This window comes from Oryctolagus cuniculus, chromosome X, assembly GCF_964237555.1.
Source record: "Oryctolagus cuniculus chromosome X, mOryCun1.1, whole genome shotgun sequence".
Classification (NCBI taxonomy): domain Eukaryota; kingdom Metazoa; phylum Chordata; class Mammalia; order Lagomorpha; family Leporidae; genus Oryctolagus; species Oryctolagus cuniculus.
Window position 1 is genome coordinate 49,930,221 of NC_091453.1, and position 16,928 is coordinate 49,947,148.

The following is a 16,928-nucleotide window of genomic DNA, read 5'->3' on the forward strand; positions in this document are numbered from 1 at the left end:
TCCTAGAGCCCTCAAAACACACCAGCCGGAGCACATCAGTATCGGGAGACAGTTTTTTTATTCTATCCCTTGTTTGCCTCAACACTGCTCCTATGGGAGCCCTTACAGTCACCTCTCCCCTAGGTCTTTCCTGCCTCCTTTCTGCTTCCCTGTAGCCCCCAAGGAAAAGGGAGAGAAAGGCTGAGAAGAGAAAGAGATGGTGTTGAGAAGAGGGGCACAGCAAACAGCCACCTAGCCCCGCCACATAATCACGACTGGCCAAGTTAGGTATGGCAGCTCCACAGGTGCCTTTGTCCTCTTGGGGTTTTTTTGGATACCAGGCTGAGAGGCTGCTGGGGCTGTCTTTCAAATTATCACCAGCTCCTGAGTCTCTGAAATGCCGAAGTTGGTTTTATGCTGGTCAAATAGTTTGCGGAGGGCATCAACATAGAGTGCGTGGTATTGAGCCACAGTCTCCTGGCTTGGATTCTCGATCTTGGGCACTGGGAGAGGTTCCCCGACTGCCAGCGGAGATGATAGGGAAGGAAAAAAAAGACAGACTTCAGAAGAGCTCGCTCCACGGCATGTGCCCCCAACCTCAAGCGAGCCCAGGTTCTTTCTGCTCACTCCGCCAACCCGCCACTCATCCTAACTGGTCTCCCTGCCTCTGAGCACAGCCAGCATCAAGCTCCTGTCTCGGAACTGGATCCGGGATCCTAGCCCGAAGCTGCCAGCAGAAGGATCCACTCACCAATCGTGGTTACAGGCCGAGTATAGGGCAGAAGGCCCAGGGAGTTCTTGGTGAAGCCACGCCCGTAGAAAGCACAAGGGTAGACGTGGACTATGCGCTGGAACCACTTCTGGAAGCGGTTGACCAAGCCTCCTGGCTTGAAAATATGCTGATCGTAGAGGTCATTCTCCCCAAAGGAATAGGCAGGGACTAGAGCCACCCTGCAGAGGAAAAGCAGGTCCTTGGATGCCCAGAAATGCTGACTGCCTGTGGTCCCTGGGTCTTGCCTACCAGCTCCCCAATCCTAAGCCCAACTCCATGCCTGACTCCAGGCTGCCTATAGGAGCAGACCAGCAGCAAAAGAAAGTAAGCCCACCCCACCGCGACCCCCACCCCAATCCAGGAAGCTCCAGGTCTGAGCCACTGGAAGATAAGACCCAAGAGCCATTTCACTTGGCTTCCTTCCCTTCAATCTACATGCTAAGCTTGGCTCTCTCTGAGCCAGGGTTGCATCCAGTCCCCATTTATAAAAGGGGGTGGCCCACATAAGAGGTTAGCACGAAGGTGGACTGGGTCAAGGTGGGCCCTCTACCCTTTGTTCACAAGCAGAAATTCTCTAGCAAGGGGCCAGCACTATGGCTTAGCAGGTAAAGCCTTTGTCTGCAGTGCCGGCATCCCCTATGGGCGCTGGTTCTAGTCCCGGCTGCTCCAGTTCTGATCCAGCTCTCTGTTATGGCCTGGGGAAGCAGTAGAAGATGACCCAAGTCCTTGGACTCCTGCACCCGCGTGGGAGACCCGGAAGAAGCTCCTGCCTCCTGGCTTTGGATCAGCCCAGCTCCAGCCATTGCGGCCAATTGGGGAGTGACCCAGCAGATGGAAGACCTCTCTCTCTCTCTCTCTGCCTCTCCTTCTCTCTCTGTGTAACTCTGACTTTCAAATCAATAAATAAATCTTAAAAAAATAAATGTTTAAATAAAAGAGAACTGCTCCAGCACTCAGTCACAGCTCTGTGCCAGGGACGGCTTTCCCCTCCCTCTTTTTTTTTTTTCTTTTCTTTATTTTCCAAGTAAAGTCAAAACTGTATGGGGCTGGTGCTGTGGCCCAACAGGTTAAGCTGCCACAAGATGATGCCAGCATTCCATATGGGCTTTGGTCCGAGTCCTGGCTGCTCCACTTCTGATCCAGCTCCCTGCTAATGGGCCTGAGAAAGCAGCAGAGGATGGTCCAAGTGCTTGTGCCCTTGCACCCCCATGGGAGACCTGGAAGGAGTTCCTGGCTTCTGGCTTCAGCCTTGGCCCAGTCCCAGGTGTTGCCACCATTTGGAATTGAATGAGCAGACAAAAGATATTCTCTCTCTCTCTCTCTCTCGTTCTGTTTGTCACTCCAGCTCTCAAATAAATAAGTCAATTTTTTAAAAAAATATAGTATCTAGTTATGATGACTGTAGTTAATGACAACCAATCATATACTTCTTCCTCCCTCTTTAGATACCATTTCCTCAAAAGCCCTTCCTCCTTGCCTGCTGGGCCTTTGGGTCCCCTCCCCTGAGGCCGAACCAGAGCACTTGCTTACCCGTGCCGCAGGGCCGTGCGCACAAAGCCATGCCGTTTCTTCAAGAACAGGGTGCAGGATCCCGGCAGGCTGTATCTGCACTCAGCCAGGCCGCCAGCCACCACAATGAGCATGTTGCCTTTGCCTTTCTGGGTAAGCAGGAAGTCCATGGAGGATTGGCTCACAGAGCAGGCCCCTGGTGGGCAGAGAAAGCTGAGGGTCACTGGCCACTTCCCACACCCCGAATCTTTTCTCCTTTCTTCTTCAAAGCAGGTGGAGAACCACCAACACCCCCTATCTGGCTTGGGAGCCTAGAAAAGCTGTCCAGGACCAAAGTTGGTCATGCTGCCACCTGTTCCTGCCCCCTCCCCAACCTGTCCCTTGGGGAGCCATTGTTTTCTCTGGCTTCCTGTGCTAGCCAACTCACCTGTGGACATTACGTAGTCTCTGAGGAGGGGGACCCAGAAAAAGGCTCCCAGTGTGAGTATGTACGGGGTGATGCCAGGGAAGACCTTGGAGAAGCCCGAAGTCTCCGTGGCAAAGTGGCCGAAGCACGAATGGGACATGAGCCCGTGCGGGTGGCAGACAACGATGTAGTTGTGGCTGGGGGAGAGATCGTGAGTCTTCAAAATCTGGAGAGGAAAGGCAGAGTCAGCAGGGCTCCAGGCAGTGGCAGGGGACCCGGGCAAAGGGCTGCTGGGGCCGGCCATGCAGGTTGGCAAGACGTCCAACTCCGGCACGTGGCACTGCCGCAGGCCGCCAAGTGGATGGCTGCCAGGCCCTCTGCCCCCTCCCTGGCCCAGCTGCTGGCACAGGAGGCAGGGCTGGGCTGGGGCTTGGGGTGGCATCTGAGGCTGCTCACCTTGAGAGGGAAGTAGTCGCAGTAGTGTTTCCACAAGCGCCATTGCCTCACACAGGTAAGCCGGCGGCCACCTGAAAGCAGACGCACCAGTGCCGACCTTTGTCCACTGCCTCTGTCCTCTCCCATCACCCCTTGCTGTTCTCTCCCATCACCCCCTGCTGCTCTCTGGCCTCTTAAGTGACAACCCAGGCGGGCTTGTGGGGCCGTTAACGTAGGACCGGCTAGCTCTGTTTCACCAGCTGCCCCTCCCCCTAAGCCACTCCAGCTGTGGCCAGGGTCTTCCCATCACTTGCCCAGGACCCCTCCCTCAGCATCTCCAGCTGTGGGGAATTGGCCGAGCCTCTCAGGATGACAAGGAAAGAAGAGAGAAGGGCCTGTGGCACTGCGGCGCCAGCAGGGTGCTCACCTCGCTCAGGGGTCTTCCAGTCGAAAGCCAGCCAGGTGAGAATGAGCACAGTGACAGGCCAGTAGGGCGTAAACACCACCAGGTAGAGGTTGACGAGGATCACTGTGCTTACTGGAGAGGGCCCAGGCCAGAGTTACCGAATTGTGAACGCATTCTCACGCCCTCACACTCACCCTCCCTCCCCGACTTCTGTCATGCGCACGCCCACCCAGGCCCCAAGCGCGCCCATGCCTGCAGCCCCGGTTCTCCTGTCTGGCCTTGGCTCTAGCACACAGATGTCCGCCTCTGCAGCTCTGCTTCACACTGGAAAGCCTTTCTCCCGGGCCCCGCCCCAGCGCCAGGCTCTGACTATCTGCAATGTGTTCAGTGGCAGAGAGCCAGGGATGGGCCACCAGAGGTCAACGCGTCCTGGCATAGTTTTCCCCACAAGCCCTGCTTTCCTCTCCATGCCACCACAGCTGCAAGGCATTGGCGGGGAGACCGTCAGGCAGAGCGAAGACCCAGCTTCAGCCAGGTTGCAAGCCCACAAGACGGCCAACAAGAAAAGAAGCAAGTGACAAGACTGCCCCCACCGCCACCAAGCAAAGTTCCCAGAAGACAGGGCCACTACCGGTGAGAGTATCAGAAAGGGTTACTGCGGATGAGTCACACGGGGAGCCACGCGGACTTCAAATTATTACTGGACTGTTTTTAAAACGGCCATGATTAAGACTGTGTAGGAAAGTGGGTCAAAACAAAGGTTAAGGAAGACAGAGAACATTTGGAATTGAACGTAGCAGATTAAGCACAAGTTTCTGTCTCAACAGCTTGCTGGAGCCCCATAAAAAGTATTGCTAAATGTTTTTTTTTAAGATAGTCTCTCTGTCTCTCTCTATATATATTTGAAAGGCAGAGTTAGAGAGAGAGAGAGAGAAAGAGAGAGAGAGAGAGAAAAACTGAAAGAGAACTGGAGAGATGCCTACAGTGGGTGACTTATCAGCAAACATCTGATGCTGGAAAGAAGATGGAGGAGGAGGAGGAGACTGAGAGCGAAGAGAGCCGGGATTTAGTTACCTGCAAGGGTGATGCCTCCAAGAAGCAAGCCTGTTTGCACAGGAGAATCTAGAGATTTGTAGGCACCAGGTGTCACAAAAGGCAAGGATGAAGCTCAGAGCTCAAAACCCAGGGGACTGCTTGGATGTTTGCCAAGGAACCAATTAGCACTCCAAGTCTCTCCCCTCCACTACACAACCGGACGATGGGAAGATTATTCTCTGATAAAACTTGAACCAAACAGACTCTAGACTCAAATACAAACAGTCCCTAACCTATGACAGTTCAGCATGATTCCTTTTGACTTTACAATGGTGCAAAAGCCATACGCGTTCAATAGAAACTGTACTTGAAGTTCTGAATTTGGATCTTTTCCCAGGCTAGTAATATGCCAGCCCGATCCTCTCCCACGATGCTGGGCGGCAGCGGCAGCCACAGTTCCCAAACAGCCCTGTGATCACAAGGGAGAAACAACCAACGCTGTACCCTGTGCTGTGTTGCTAAGCTCTGACATCCCACAAGTTATGTAGTAAATGCGTTTTCAACATGAGATATTTTCAACTTGCAATAGTTTTATTGGGTTGTAACCCCATCAGGGATTGAGGAACGTCTTTACTTACACAAGACACAGATAAGATATTCAATGTGCAGCCAAACTAATCAATTATGAAGGCAAAGTAAAAAACTAATGCAGATTGTTTTGATTAGATTATTAGAATGTAGATTATTTCTGATTCATTTCAGATTATTTGTCCTGCGTGTCTCTTTCTCAGAAAACTACTGGAGGATGTACTTCACCAAAATAAGACAGTAATCTAAGAAAGAAGACATGGGATCCAGGAAGAAAGGGCTCCAACAAAGGAGAGAAAGGAACAAGACCAGTACTGGGAGGAGCTGAGCATGGCACCTAGGACACAAAATCTAAGGAGGCATTCACTCTCAGGGACATGAGAGTGAGCACCTTCTTAAATTTTGTTTGCTTCTTCAAGCATCCTGGAGGTGACAGCTTACAGATTCCTGATGTGCTCGCACATATTGAGAGACTAATATGTCTTTGGAGCCTTTGCAGATGAATTCATGATAGCTAATAGATACCTAATAGGTAACCAAAGAAATTCAAAATGAAGCAATTATTAACTCCCAGGAACACAAAATGTTGTGTGATGAAGGAACTATCCTCTCGGTACACTAAATAGCTCAATTGTGAATAATGTTTCCTAGTCAAGTGTTTAACCAAACCTGTATAATGATTTGGATAAAATGAGAGAAGGGGAAATTGGAGTGATAGCGTATGCAGTCACACACTCATCTTCCATACAGGGAAGCCAGTAGACAGTATCTACAATGGTTGCATCAGAAAATAGTAATATTTAGAAATTCCAAATAGTAACATTTGGAAATGTGGAAGCCAAGACTAGAAGGAGCTAACAAGGTTACAAATGTCTATCTCTGGGAAGGGTGGAGCACAGGCCAGCCGTTTCAGGCTTTTTGATAAGCACTATACAAAACTCTTGCCTTCTCCAACAACTCAAGAAAGGCATGCATCTTGTCCAGAAGACACCAGTCAGTCTCCCTTGGGCTTTGCTCAAACCCAGGCGGTAGTGGGGACATCTTGAGAATGTGGCCGCAGGTACAGTTCCCTGTGTGGGATGAATCCTAAATCTGCCATTTACCATGTATGGTCAAAGTTATCCCTGCAACTCAGCCCCCTGTGCCTCAGTTCCTCTTTGCAAAATGGGCACCTGCCCTAGCCTCCTCACAGGCTCACTGCAAGGGTCTTCTAGCTGTCTGTACACCCAAAGCCAAACTCAAATTACGGGTCCTCTGGGGTATGGCTGTTGTGGCACAACAAGTCAAGCTGCCACTGTCCCATATCAGAGTACTGGGTTCAAATCCCAGCTACTCCACAGCTGATCAATGTATGCGGGAAGCAGATGATGGCTCAAGTGCTTGGGCTTTGGTCCGTGTCACCCATATGGGAGACCCGGACTTTGTTCTGGGCTCCTGGCTTCAGCCTGGCCCAACCCCAGATGTTACAGGCATTGGAGGAGTGAAACAGCAGATGGAAGATCTCTCGCTCGCTCACTCGCTTTCTACAAACACACACACACACACACACACAGCCTTTCAACTAAACAAATCTTTTCAAAAGAGAGTCCTCGGTAGTCATTCCACTTTCAGCCATTCTCCTCCTCACACTTTGCTCTGCTCCCCCTGCCCTGCTGGCAGCTCACACTGGCGCCTGACCCTTCAGCCTTGCTTCAGTCTCTCGCACACATCTTCTTATCATCACATCCTATTAACCTATCCCAACTGAATCTCTCCTCTTTTTCTCTCTCCTCTCCAACCCCATCGCCACTAGCCTGGTCCAGTTCACCAGCAAGTCTCACTTGGATTCATTCCACAGCCTCCTACGTGGCATGGGCACTTCCACCCCTATCTTCCTATAACAGATTTGCTACACGGGAGCTACAGTGGTCTCTCAAACACACAAATGTGATAACGCTGCCCATGCCGCACCCTAACATGACCCTGAGGAAGAAGTGCAAATTCCTTGCCCATGGTTTGCAACGCCCTATGCAATCTGTCCCCAGCCAGCTTCTCCAGAATGCTCTTTGACTCCGCTCCCATTCATTCACTCATCCATTCCTCCACTCCCATCCATTCACTCATCCATCCTTCAGTCAATGTGTGTCAAGCGCCAAGTCTGCGCCTCTCACCTCCTCCCACTTAAACCACTGGCAGCTCTTCGAATGCGCCGTGTTTTCCTTCTCAGCCTAGCCTTTTCCTAGTTGCCTACTGTTTATCCTGAACGCTCCTTCCTTCTTCACCCATTTCAAATTTGTCCTTCAAGAGTCAACTCAATTGCAAGGGAAGAATGGGCAAAGATCTCGTGTGGGTAGTCAGCAGAAAGAGAAAAATATAATTGCTCAGACACATATGAAAAAGAAACTCGACCTCACTCGTAATTAAGGGAGTTGGAAATAAAGCAATGACTCGTTGTTTACCTATCACTGCTGCTTGGAGGTAGTAAGGCCTGCATATGAGTTCTGTATTTGCTTTCCTCTCATGCTGTGATAACCCCTGACACCACATTTTGCACTAACACAATATGACGGTGCCTCCATCAGCCTAAATATTAGTGTCCACAGCAGGCAGAGACTCCTACCAACCTATGTTGGACGTTTAACATGAACAAGAAATAAACATTTGTTAGGGCTGGCTCTGTGGCACAGCGGGTTAAGCCACTGACTGCAGTGCTGGCATCCCATAGGGGCGCTGGTTCGAGTCCCGGCTGCTCCTCTTCCAATCCAGCTCTCTGCTATGGCCTGGGAAAGCATCAGAAGATGGCTCAAGTGATTGGACCCCTGCACCCGCGTGGGAAACCTGAATGAAGTTCTGGGCTCCTGCCTTCAGTCTGTGCCAGCCCTGGCCGTTTTACCCATTTGGGGAGTGAACCAGCAGATGGGAGACTTCTCTCTGCCTCTCCCTCTCTGTAATTCTGCCTTTCAAATTAATAAATAAATCTTAACAAAAAAAAACATAAAGAAACATTTACTTGCACTAAGCCACTGCAATTTCAGGATTAACTGTTACCACAGCATTCTTAGTTTACCCTGGTTAACACACCCTAAGTGCACACATTTTACAAATGAGGAAAACAAGACTCAGAGAGGATAACTTATCAAATGTTGCACAGATAGTAAGTAGTAGGGCTGGAGTTTGAACACAGTCCATCTGGCTCCAGACTGTATGTTTAAAAGCTACAATATACCACCTCTTGACTGTGTGTGTGTGTGTGTGTGTGTGTGTGGTATGGGTATGTGCATGTATGCATGAGTGTGTGGGAGGTATGCATATGTGCATGCGTGTGTGTGTGCACGTGTGTGTGTGTAAATCTCCATCATGTCTGCCTATCTGACCAAAACACTATTAACCATGATTGCCTCTGAGGGGTGAGCTTGGGGATTGCACTGAGGACGGAGAGATGCCAGCCTAGAGGCTCCAACCTCCTTTATGAAAGGGCCTGGCCCAGGGCAACCTTTAATAAATGGTCATTTTTCTCCTCCAGTGCAGTGTCAGTTTCTAGGGCTCAGAGACCCTGTTCTCACATGGGAACAGAGTTTTAGTGCTGGCAAGGCAGAGAGGTTGGTAACAAGCCAACTGCGTGGGGATAGGACAAGAATTCAAGTTGAGCATCCCTAATCTGAGACGCTGCGATCTGCAATGTTCCAAAATCCGAAACCTTCTGAGTACTGACATAGCCGGACAAGTGGAAAATTCCACGCGTGACCTCATGGGACACCGGCACACTAAAATACTGTATCAACTTGCTCTCAGGCTGTGTGTGTCAAGTGGATATGAAACATAAATGAATTTTGTGTTTAGACTGAGGTGCCATTCTCAAGGTATCTCATTATGTGTTTGCAAATACTCTGAAATCAGAAAAACATCTGAAATCTGTAACACTTCTGATCCCATGGTTTCGGATAAGGGCTACTCACCCTGTAGAAGAGAACCCAGTGTTCTAAAGCTTCTGGGCCAGAGCAGGATCTCTAGGCAGGGACTCATCACAGGTGCCACAAGACCGCGGACCTAAGGTTCTGCAAACCCTGAAGCCAAGGCCAAAGCAGATCCTTCCTTTTTAAAGATGTATCCGTTTATTTGAAATGCAGAGTGACAGAAAGAGTGGGGAGGAGAAACTTCCATCTGCTAGTTCACACCTTATGACCACAACAGTCAGGGCTGGGCCAGGCTGAAGCCAGGAGCCCAGCACTCCATCCAGGCATCCCATGTGAGGAGCAGGGGCCCAAGCACGTGCGGCATCCTCTATTGCTTTCCCAGACACGTTAGCAGGGAAGCTGGATCGGAAGTGGCGCGGCTGGCACTGGAACCGGAGCTCACAGTGGATGCCGGTGTTGAAGGCCAGCCCCTCTCCCTGGCAGATTCACCTCAGATTATCTCTGAGACCCAGCAGCTGCAGAGCTGAGAATGAGGAAAGCTGCCCTTTCCTGAATAAACTGCCCCAGAGCTTGAGCCTCTCAGTGGGCAGAGCGCTGGAGCCCAGCTGAGGTCCTTGTCTTTAGTTGGAAGCCTTCTTCGCCTTTCATCCAGGAAACTTTACATGTGTACAAGGCCTGGCTTCCTCCTGCCCCCCTGCGGCCTAGTGTGTACTCCAGGGGCGAGTTGCACATCCCATCTCCCAGGCAGCAGTGAGTGAGCAGATGCAGGGACCACGAGGAAAACTTATGGACCAGACTCAAGGGCCTTACGGGCTGCACTCCCAGCCCAGCCTCTCCAATTCCTAACTGTGCAACCCTGGGCAGACCAAGCACCCCACATGGACCTGACCTCCGCTTCCTCATCCATGCAGTGGAGACTGTTAGCCACAGAAGGGGTTTAGAACAAACGGGGTCTGGTGTGCGGCAAGGTGCAATCAATGGCAGTGAATATTATATGAGTATTGGCTCTCATTATGGGTATGGTCATTAGTGTGAATTATTATGCCTAAGAAATCTACTTCTGAAAGTTGGCATAAGGGGCCAGCGCTGTGGTGTAGTGGGCTGAGCCTCCACCTGCAGTGCCGGCATCCCATATGGGGGCTGGCTCGAGTCCCGGCTGTTCCACTTCTGATCCAGCTCTCTGCTCTGGCCTGGGAAAGCAGCAGAAGATGGACCAAGTGCTTGGGCCCCTGCACCCCCATGGGAGACCTGGAAGAAGCTCCTGGCTCCTGGCTTCGGATTGGCTCAGCTCCGGCTGTGTGGCCATCTGGGGAGTGAACCAGTGAGTGGAAGACCTCTCTCTCTCTCTCTCTCTCTCTCTCTCTCTCTCTCTCTGTAACTCTGCCTCTGGAACAAATAAATCAGTCTTTGAAAAACAAAGTTTGCATTAGACTAAAATGCAATGATAGATGGGGAAAATGTCTGGTACAAAGTAGCACCTAGTACACATGAATTCCCTTCTCTGGTCTCTTCTGGTCCTGGTTAGCAGCATTCCTACAGTAGCATTGCTCTTTTCAGTCCTGGAGGGAGTCCCACTGCCCAGCCCAGGCAGGCCTCTGAGTTCCCCATTCTCTGGTACCTAGCCTGGTGGTGAGTTGAGGTAAGGAATGGCCGCCCTCCCTCTCCGTGGTCACATCCCTGTGCTAGCCCCAAGCTCCAGGCCCAGCTTACAATGGCCCTTAATTCATGCTCCTGACTACCCCCCCCCCACAGCAGTGGTTTGTTTCTGCTTCTAGAACATGGTGGCCAGCACGTCCAAGTCATTTGCACAGAGTGTTTGTGCTTGTCGGCGTTAGGGAAAATGAATAAATGGTTGAATTGCTCAGGCCGAGAGGTTCCCACGGCCTCCCTCTGGTGTCATGCCAATGTCTTTCCCTGAGGCTTTGCTTGAGCCCCCGGGGTGGCAGCTAGGGCCCTTTCCTCAAAAGACTCGCTCCCTATCATCCTATAACAGTCCTCCATACCCTGCCCCGCCCCCGCCGGAGGGCTCACCCGTCCCTGGCAGCTGTGCACACACACACACACACACATCACTCACTAATCCTCCAGATGCCACGCCCAAAGGCCAGGGGCACCAACTGTCCTGGTTTGCTTGGGGACAATCTCCATCGTGAGCATTACATGTCCCCAAACCCTTGAGTCTCATGCAAGCCAGGATGGTTGGTCACCCTAGCAAGGGCTGAAGGCTCACCGATAAGCAAGGCGCTGAGAGCCCACTGGAAGAGAGCGAAGACCTCCAGGGCGGTCTTGAGGTCCTTCTTGGAGGGCAGCAGCATGATGCCCGAGGTCCCAGCGGCTGCAGGTGAGTGCTGCTCGGCCATCCTGCCCCTACTGCTCCGGGGCCTGTGAGGTTTCCTCTCTTCAGGCTTCCCTCTCCAGCCCCTGCCTAGTCTCCACCCCCCCACCCCCACCCTCCACCCCGCCGCCCCGCCGCAGGATTACAGGATCTCACGCCGCCTCTGCTCGGCCAGCTCCTTCCAGCCGCCTGCCTACCTGTACTTTTGCCCACTTGGGCTGGACCTGGGCTGAGATTGTGACAGCCCCTCGCACACCTGCAGCCAAAAAGCATGGAGGAAAATGCTGGTGTGGGAAGTGAGTGGGTGGGGACGGGGCTGAGGAGAAGCCTCCAGGGCTTGTCTGGAATGTGGGGGTAGGAGTGGGGCCCCCGGAAGGAACCTGGGGCTCAGATGGGCCACAAGGTCCACCTGACTCAGCCAGAACACGATTAGAGGACGTCCCTGCCCAGATGGGAAAAGATTGTTGGCCTTCTGGGCAGTCTGGGCAAACTCACTACTTGTGGTGAAGAAGCATCATGGTTCTGGGAGCACATAGTAGGTGCTGAACAAACCTACTGAATTCATAACATTGTTAGTATGTATTCTGTTATTCCATGTACATGAAATTCTAGAACAAGCCTAACTACAAACCTCTAGTGGAAGCAAATCACAGCCGCATTGGCCTCTGCTGGGGACTGACTGGGAAGGGGCAGGATGGCATTTCTGGGTGTGACAGGGATGATCGCCAAGTTTTGATAGGACTTGGAGGGGCACACATCCAAAAGTCCTTCATCCAAACTTTGCGAGTACACGCTTAAGATCTGCGCACTTGACTGGAGGAAAATTTTCCCTCTAAAGGAAACAAGTGCTGAATTCTCATTAATGCTGAAGTGTCCAGGGGTTAAAGAGTGCAAACGTCTGCAGTTTACCTTGAAGTGCAAATAAAGTCTATTGGCGGATCGATGGCTGGGGGGACGGACGGACAGACACGTGACGACGGCAACAAAACATTCTCTGTGGAACCCAGATGGTGGGTGTTCACTGTATGATTCTTTCAACTCTTTTGTAGCCTTGACTTTTTTCATAAGAGAATTTTGCACACACAAATAAAAAAATCTCCCTCCAGATCATCGTAAAAGCAAGTTGTCAGGGATGGTGTTGTGGCACAGCAGGTTAAAGCCATTGCCGGAAATGCCAGCATCCCATATCAGAGCCACCAGTTCCAGTCCCGGCTGCTCCACTTCTGATCCAGCTCCCTGCTAATGCACCTGGGAAAGCAATGGAAGATGGCCCAAGTGCTTGGGCCTCTGCACCCACGTGGGAGATTTGAATGAAGATTCTGGCTCCTGGCTTTGGCCTGGCCCAGCTGCAGCCACTACAGCCACTTGTGGAGGGGACCAGCAGCTGGTAAATTCCTCTTTCCCTCTCTCCCTCTCTCTCTTCCTCTCTCTCCCTCTCTTTCTTCCTCTCTCTCTCCCTCTCTCCCTCTCTCTCTCCCCCTCCCCCCCTCTCTCCCTCTCTCTCTTCCTCTCTCCCTCTCTCTCGCCCCCCTCTCTCCCTCTCTCTCTCTCCCTGTCTCTCTCTCACTCTGTGTTACTCTGCTTTTCAAAGAAATAAAGCAAGTCTTTTAAAATAAATAAATTTGGGGCTGGCGCTGTGGTATAGCTGGTAAAGCCGCCGACTGCCATGCTGGCATCCCAAATGGGCACTGGTTCTAGTCCCAGCTGCTCCACTTCCAATCCAGCTCTCTGCTATGGCCTGGGAAAGCAGTAGAAGATGGCCCAAGTCCTTGGGCCCCTGCACCCGTGTGGGAGACCCGGAAGAAGCTCCTGCCTCCTGGCTTTGGATCAGCACAGCTCCAGCCATTGCGGCCAATTAGGGAGTGAACCAGCGGATGGAAGACCTCTCCCTCACTCTCTCTCTCTCTCTGCCTCTCCTTCTTTCTCTGTGTAACTCTGACTTTCAAATAAATAAATAAATCTTTAAAAATAAATAAATAAATTTTAAAAACATGATTTATTTGTGCATGCCCACATACACACACATGGCTCTTGCGTGTGTGTATACACACATACAAAGGTAAACAAGTATCTAGTTGTCAATGAATGTCTACATTGCAGTCTGTAGGTGGTATGTCCAAATTTGTGCTTCAGGCAACAGGATGTGAGAATGTGAAAGCTTCTAAGCCCAGCCAGGTGTGTGCTGCAGGCGAAATGCCCGGATGAGTGAACAGCCGGAAGGGTTTCATAAAGCAACACGTCATGATTGAGGGCACGGTGTGTGCCAGGCAACTGGGTCACATCAGTGCCCAAAGCAAACCACGACACACCCGTCCTTGAGAGCGCTTTACATTCCGGTGGGGGAAGACAGGCGACAAGAACTGAACTAGCTAATATAGTATGAAGACCGTGGCGTTACAAAATGTGAGCAGAGTCAGGAGGTTGCAAGTGCCGGACGGTGGTGGCCAGGGACCAGGTGGGGAGAGCAGGCCAGGGGCGGTCAGCCTGAGAAGGTGGCATCTTGAAGGAGGGGGGCATGCCAGCCATTAGGCCGTGAGCACCCAGCAAGTCCCAGGAGGCAGGGGCCGGAGACCAGTCAGCGCACAGCCCTGAAACTGAGCCATGCCTGGCAGGTTTCTAGGACAGCAAGAAGACTTGAGCAAAGTGAGACGAACCAAGTTAGGGCAGAGAGATGGCTAGGAGCCAGAACGAGGAGCACCATGTAGGCCAACATAAGGACTTGGCCTCTCACTCTCTCGAAAGGACAGCCACTGTAGAGCTTTGAGCAGACAAGAGACAGGGTTGGTTTACATTTTTAAAAAGATTTCTAGGGCTGGTGCTGTGGCATACAACTTCCGCCTGTGCTGCCAGCATCCTATATGGGCACTGGTTCGAGTCCCAGCTGCTATACTTCTGATCCAGCTCTCTGCTATGGCCTGGAAAAGCAGTAGAAGATGGCCCAAATCTTTAGGCCCCTGCACCCATGTGGGAGACCCAGAAGAAGCTCCTGACTGCTGACTTTAACCTGGCCTAGCCCGGTTTGTTGCTACCATTTGGGAAGTGAACCAGCAAATAGAAGACCTCTCTTTCTCTCTCTCTCTCTCTCTCCCCCCCCCCCCCCATTCTCTGTCACTCTGCCTTGCATGACTTGCAGTCTGTCATGGCAGACTGACAGATCGAGAGATGGAGAGACAAAGAGGGATCTTCCATCCTCTGGTTCACCCCATAAAGAGGTCGCAACAGCCAGGGCTGGGCCAGGCTGAAGCCAGGAGCTGGGACTCCATCCGGGTCTCCCACGTGGATGCAGGGGCCCAAGCACTTGGGTCATCTTCCACTGCTATCCCAGGCACATTAGCAGGAAACTGGGTCAAGAATACAGTAGCCGGGACTTACAGGTCGTGGCTGAACCGCTGCACTACAACATCTGCCCCAATTTATGTCTTTAAAGGGGCAAGGATGCAAGAGGAGACCTTTGTGGGGCTATGGCAAATAACCTTCTGTGAAGGTCAACGGCTGCTCAGGCCAGGTTGGTGGTAAGTGAAGAAAGTGGAGAGTGATGGGATTCTACATAACAGGTGATGTCTCCTGCAAAGCAGGGGCATTGGGACCGCCTCCTTTCTGAGGCTCAGATGCCTCCAGAGGGGGAGCCGTCCACGGGCCCTGCCCTGGACTGGGTCCCTTCTTGTCCCTCTCCACACCGCAGGAAATTAAGTGGAGGGTGTTGGGTGCAATTCACCGGCATAGCTGCAATGGTAGGAAGCGAAACTGAGCAAGGCAGCAGGGCTGACCAAGTAAACACACTGGACCGCGGGATGAGGAGTTTGGCCTTAGCCGTGCTGGCGCTGAGGAGGTGAGTTCAGCTGCTGAGCAGAGGTGGTGACTTGTGCCAAATGCCACGTATGGGCAGCTTTCAGGCAGAGGGCGGCTGTCACAGGCTCCCCCTTTTCTCCTAACAGAGTACGTGGCTCACGGGGACTTTCACAGGCACAGAAAGGCCTGCTGGCCCAGATCTGTCTCCCCGTTAGACTGACTATGTTTCTGGGAGGGCTAGTCCAGTTCTCATGAGGTTCCTGGCTCCTACTGATGTGGGATACAGATAGGGAAGCAGAAGTGGCTCAGGGCCTGCCCCTGGCCCCACCCCACCCTATTTGCCATGGGACTAGTACTGACATGTCTCTCAGCACTGGAGAAGTCTGGGCCATGGTCAGCAAGGCCTCACTTGGAAGGGAGCAGAGCTGAAAGCCCCTACTCCTTACCTGTCCATCAAAATGTCTGCCTTCCCACAATGCACCTTACATCAAGGACCTGTGCACAGAGGCTATTACTGTAAAGTCCCAGGTTTCGGCACCAATGTAAGGCCACCACAGAACACACCAGACACCAGAGTAAGGGAAAGGGTTTATTGGGGAAAACCCAGCAGACCAGAGGGAAAGGGTGAGGAAGGAAAAAGAGAGAGAAGGAGAGCATAAGAAAAAGAGACAGAGAAGAGAGGAGCTAGAGAGGAGAGAAGAGAGAGATGAGAGAAGAGAGAGCAAGCAGGAGAGAGGAGCGAGAGGAGCCAAGAGAGGGGAACAAGCCAAGAGAGAGCGAGCAGGAGAGAAGAGAGAGCCACGTGTTCAGGAACAGGTCCTTTTAAAACTTTGCCGGAGGGCGGGGCAGGGAAGTAGGAGCAGTGAATCCCATTAGGATGGGGGTGGGGCTGACACCGGTGGTTGGGCCAGGTGGCAACCTGGCTTCCAGCAATGGCGGTGGGGGCTAGAGTCAGGATGGTGTCAGGATGTAGATCGCACCATAAATAAAACTGCGCCATTTTCCTAACAATAACAGGAGTGGAAGGCAGGCGGGCAGTCTCTTCTTGCCGTGGACCTCGTGACAAGCCACCATACCTGTCTCTTCAGCACTAGTATTTTTTTTTTCTTTCGGCACAAGAACTTCAGTCCATGAATGGAAGGGTTTCAAAACTCCCCTACAAACAAACAAAAACACTCCCCTGCCTCCCTCTTGCAGGTACTGTTTTCAGTTTCCCTTTACTCCTTAGTTTGCGGGTCATTCTTTGGCCCACTCAGTTGGATTTCTTTGTGTAGGGCGGTCCATACTTGCACGTAAATGTATGTTTGTTCCCTCACTGACAAATAAACTGCTCTGGTTTGCACAAAACACCGATCTCGGCTTAGTATTTCTATCTTTGTGGGAGATAAGAGCCTGGTTGAAGTTTTAATAGGGGACCAGCGTTGTGGTATAGTGGGTAAAGCTGCTGCCTGTGTTGCTGACATCCCATATGGGCACTGGCTGGTGTCCTGGTTGCTCCACTTCTGATCCAGTTCCCTGCTAATGCACTAGAAAGCAGTGTAGGATGGCCCAAATCTTGGGCCCCTGCCACGCATGAGGGAGACCCAAATGAAGCTCCTGGCTTTGGCCTGGCCCAGACTTGATCATTGCAGCCATCTGGGGAGTGAACCAGCAGATGGAAGAGCTCTCTCTCTCTCTCTCTCTCTGTAACTCTGACTTTCAAAATCTGTTTTTAAATAAAATTTAATGAGTTCATCGCCCACATCATACTGGCAAGCCAGCCAGGAGTGTGTAACTCCGAA

The 16,928-nt window shown here is 51.7% G+C and overlaps 1 protein-coding gene and 1 long non-coding RNA gene across 2 annotated transcripts; one reads left to right on the forward strand and one right to left on the reverse strand.

Moving 5' to 3' along the window:
- Positions 1-41: 41 nt before the first annotated feature.
- AWAT2 (acyl-CoA wax alcohol acyltransferase 2) lies at positions 42-11,430 on the reverse strand. The gene is made up of 7 exons (XM_002720065.5): positions 11,254-11,430; positions 3,529-3,639; positions 3,123-3,193; positions 2,688-2,892; positions 2,282-2,456; positions 731-930; positions 42-500 (listed from the first exon to the last, which is right to left on the reverse strand). The coding sequence occupies exons 1-7, from the start codon at positions 11,381-11,383 to the stop codon at positions 346-348; spliced, it is 1,047 nt and encodes a 348-aa protein (XP_002720111.2). The 5' UTR covers positions 11,384-11,430; the 3' UTR covers positions 42-345.
- LOC103351858 (uncharacterized) lies at positions 11,052-13,290 on the forward strand. Its single transcript, XR_007912043.2, has 3 exons — positions 11,052-11,364; positions 12,197-12,368; positions 12,465-13,290. It is a non-coding gene; the product is annotated as an uncharacterized lncRNA (long non-coding RNA).
- The last annotated feature ends 3,638 nt before the right edge of the window (positions 13,291-16,928 follow it).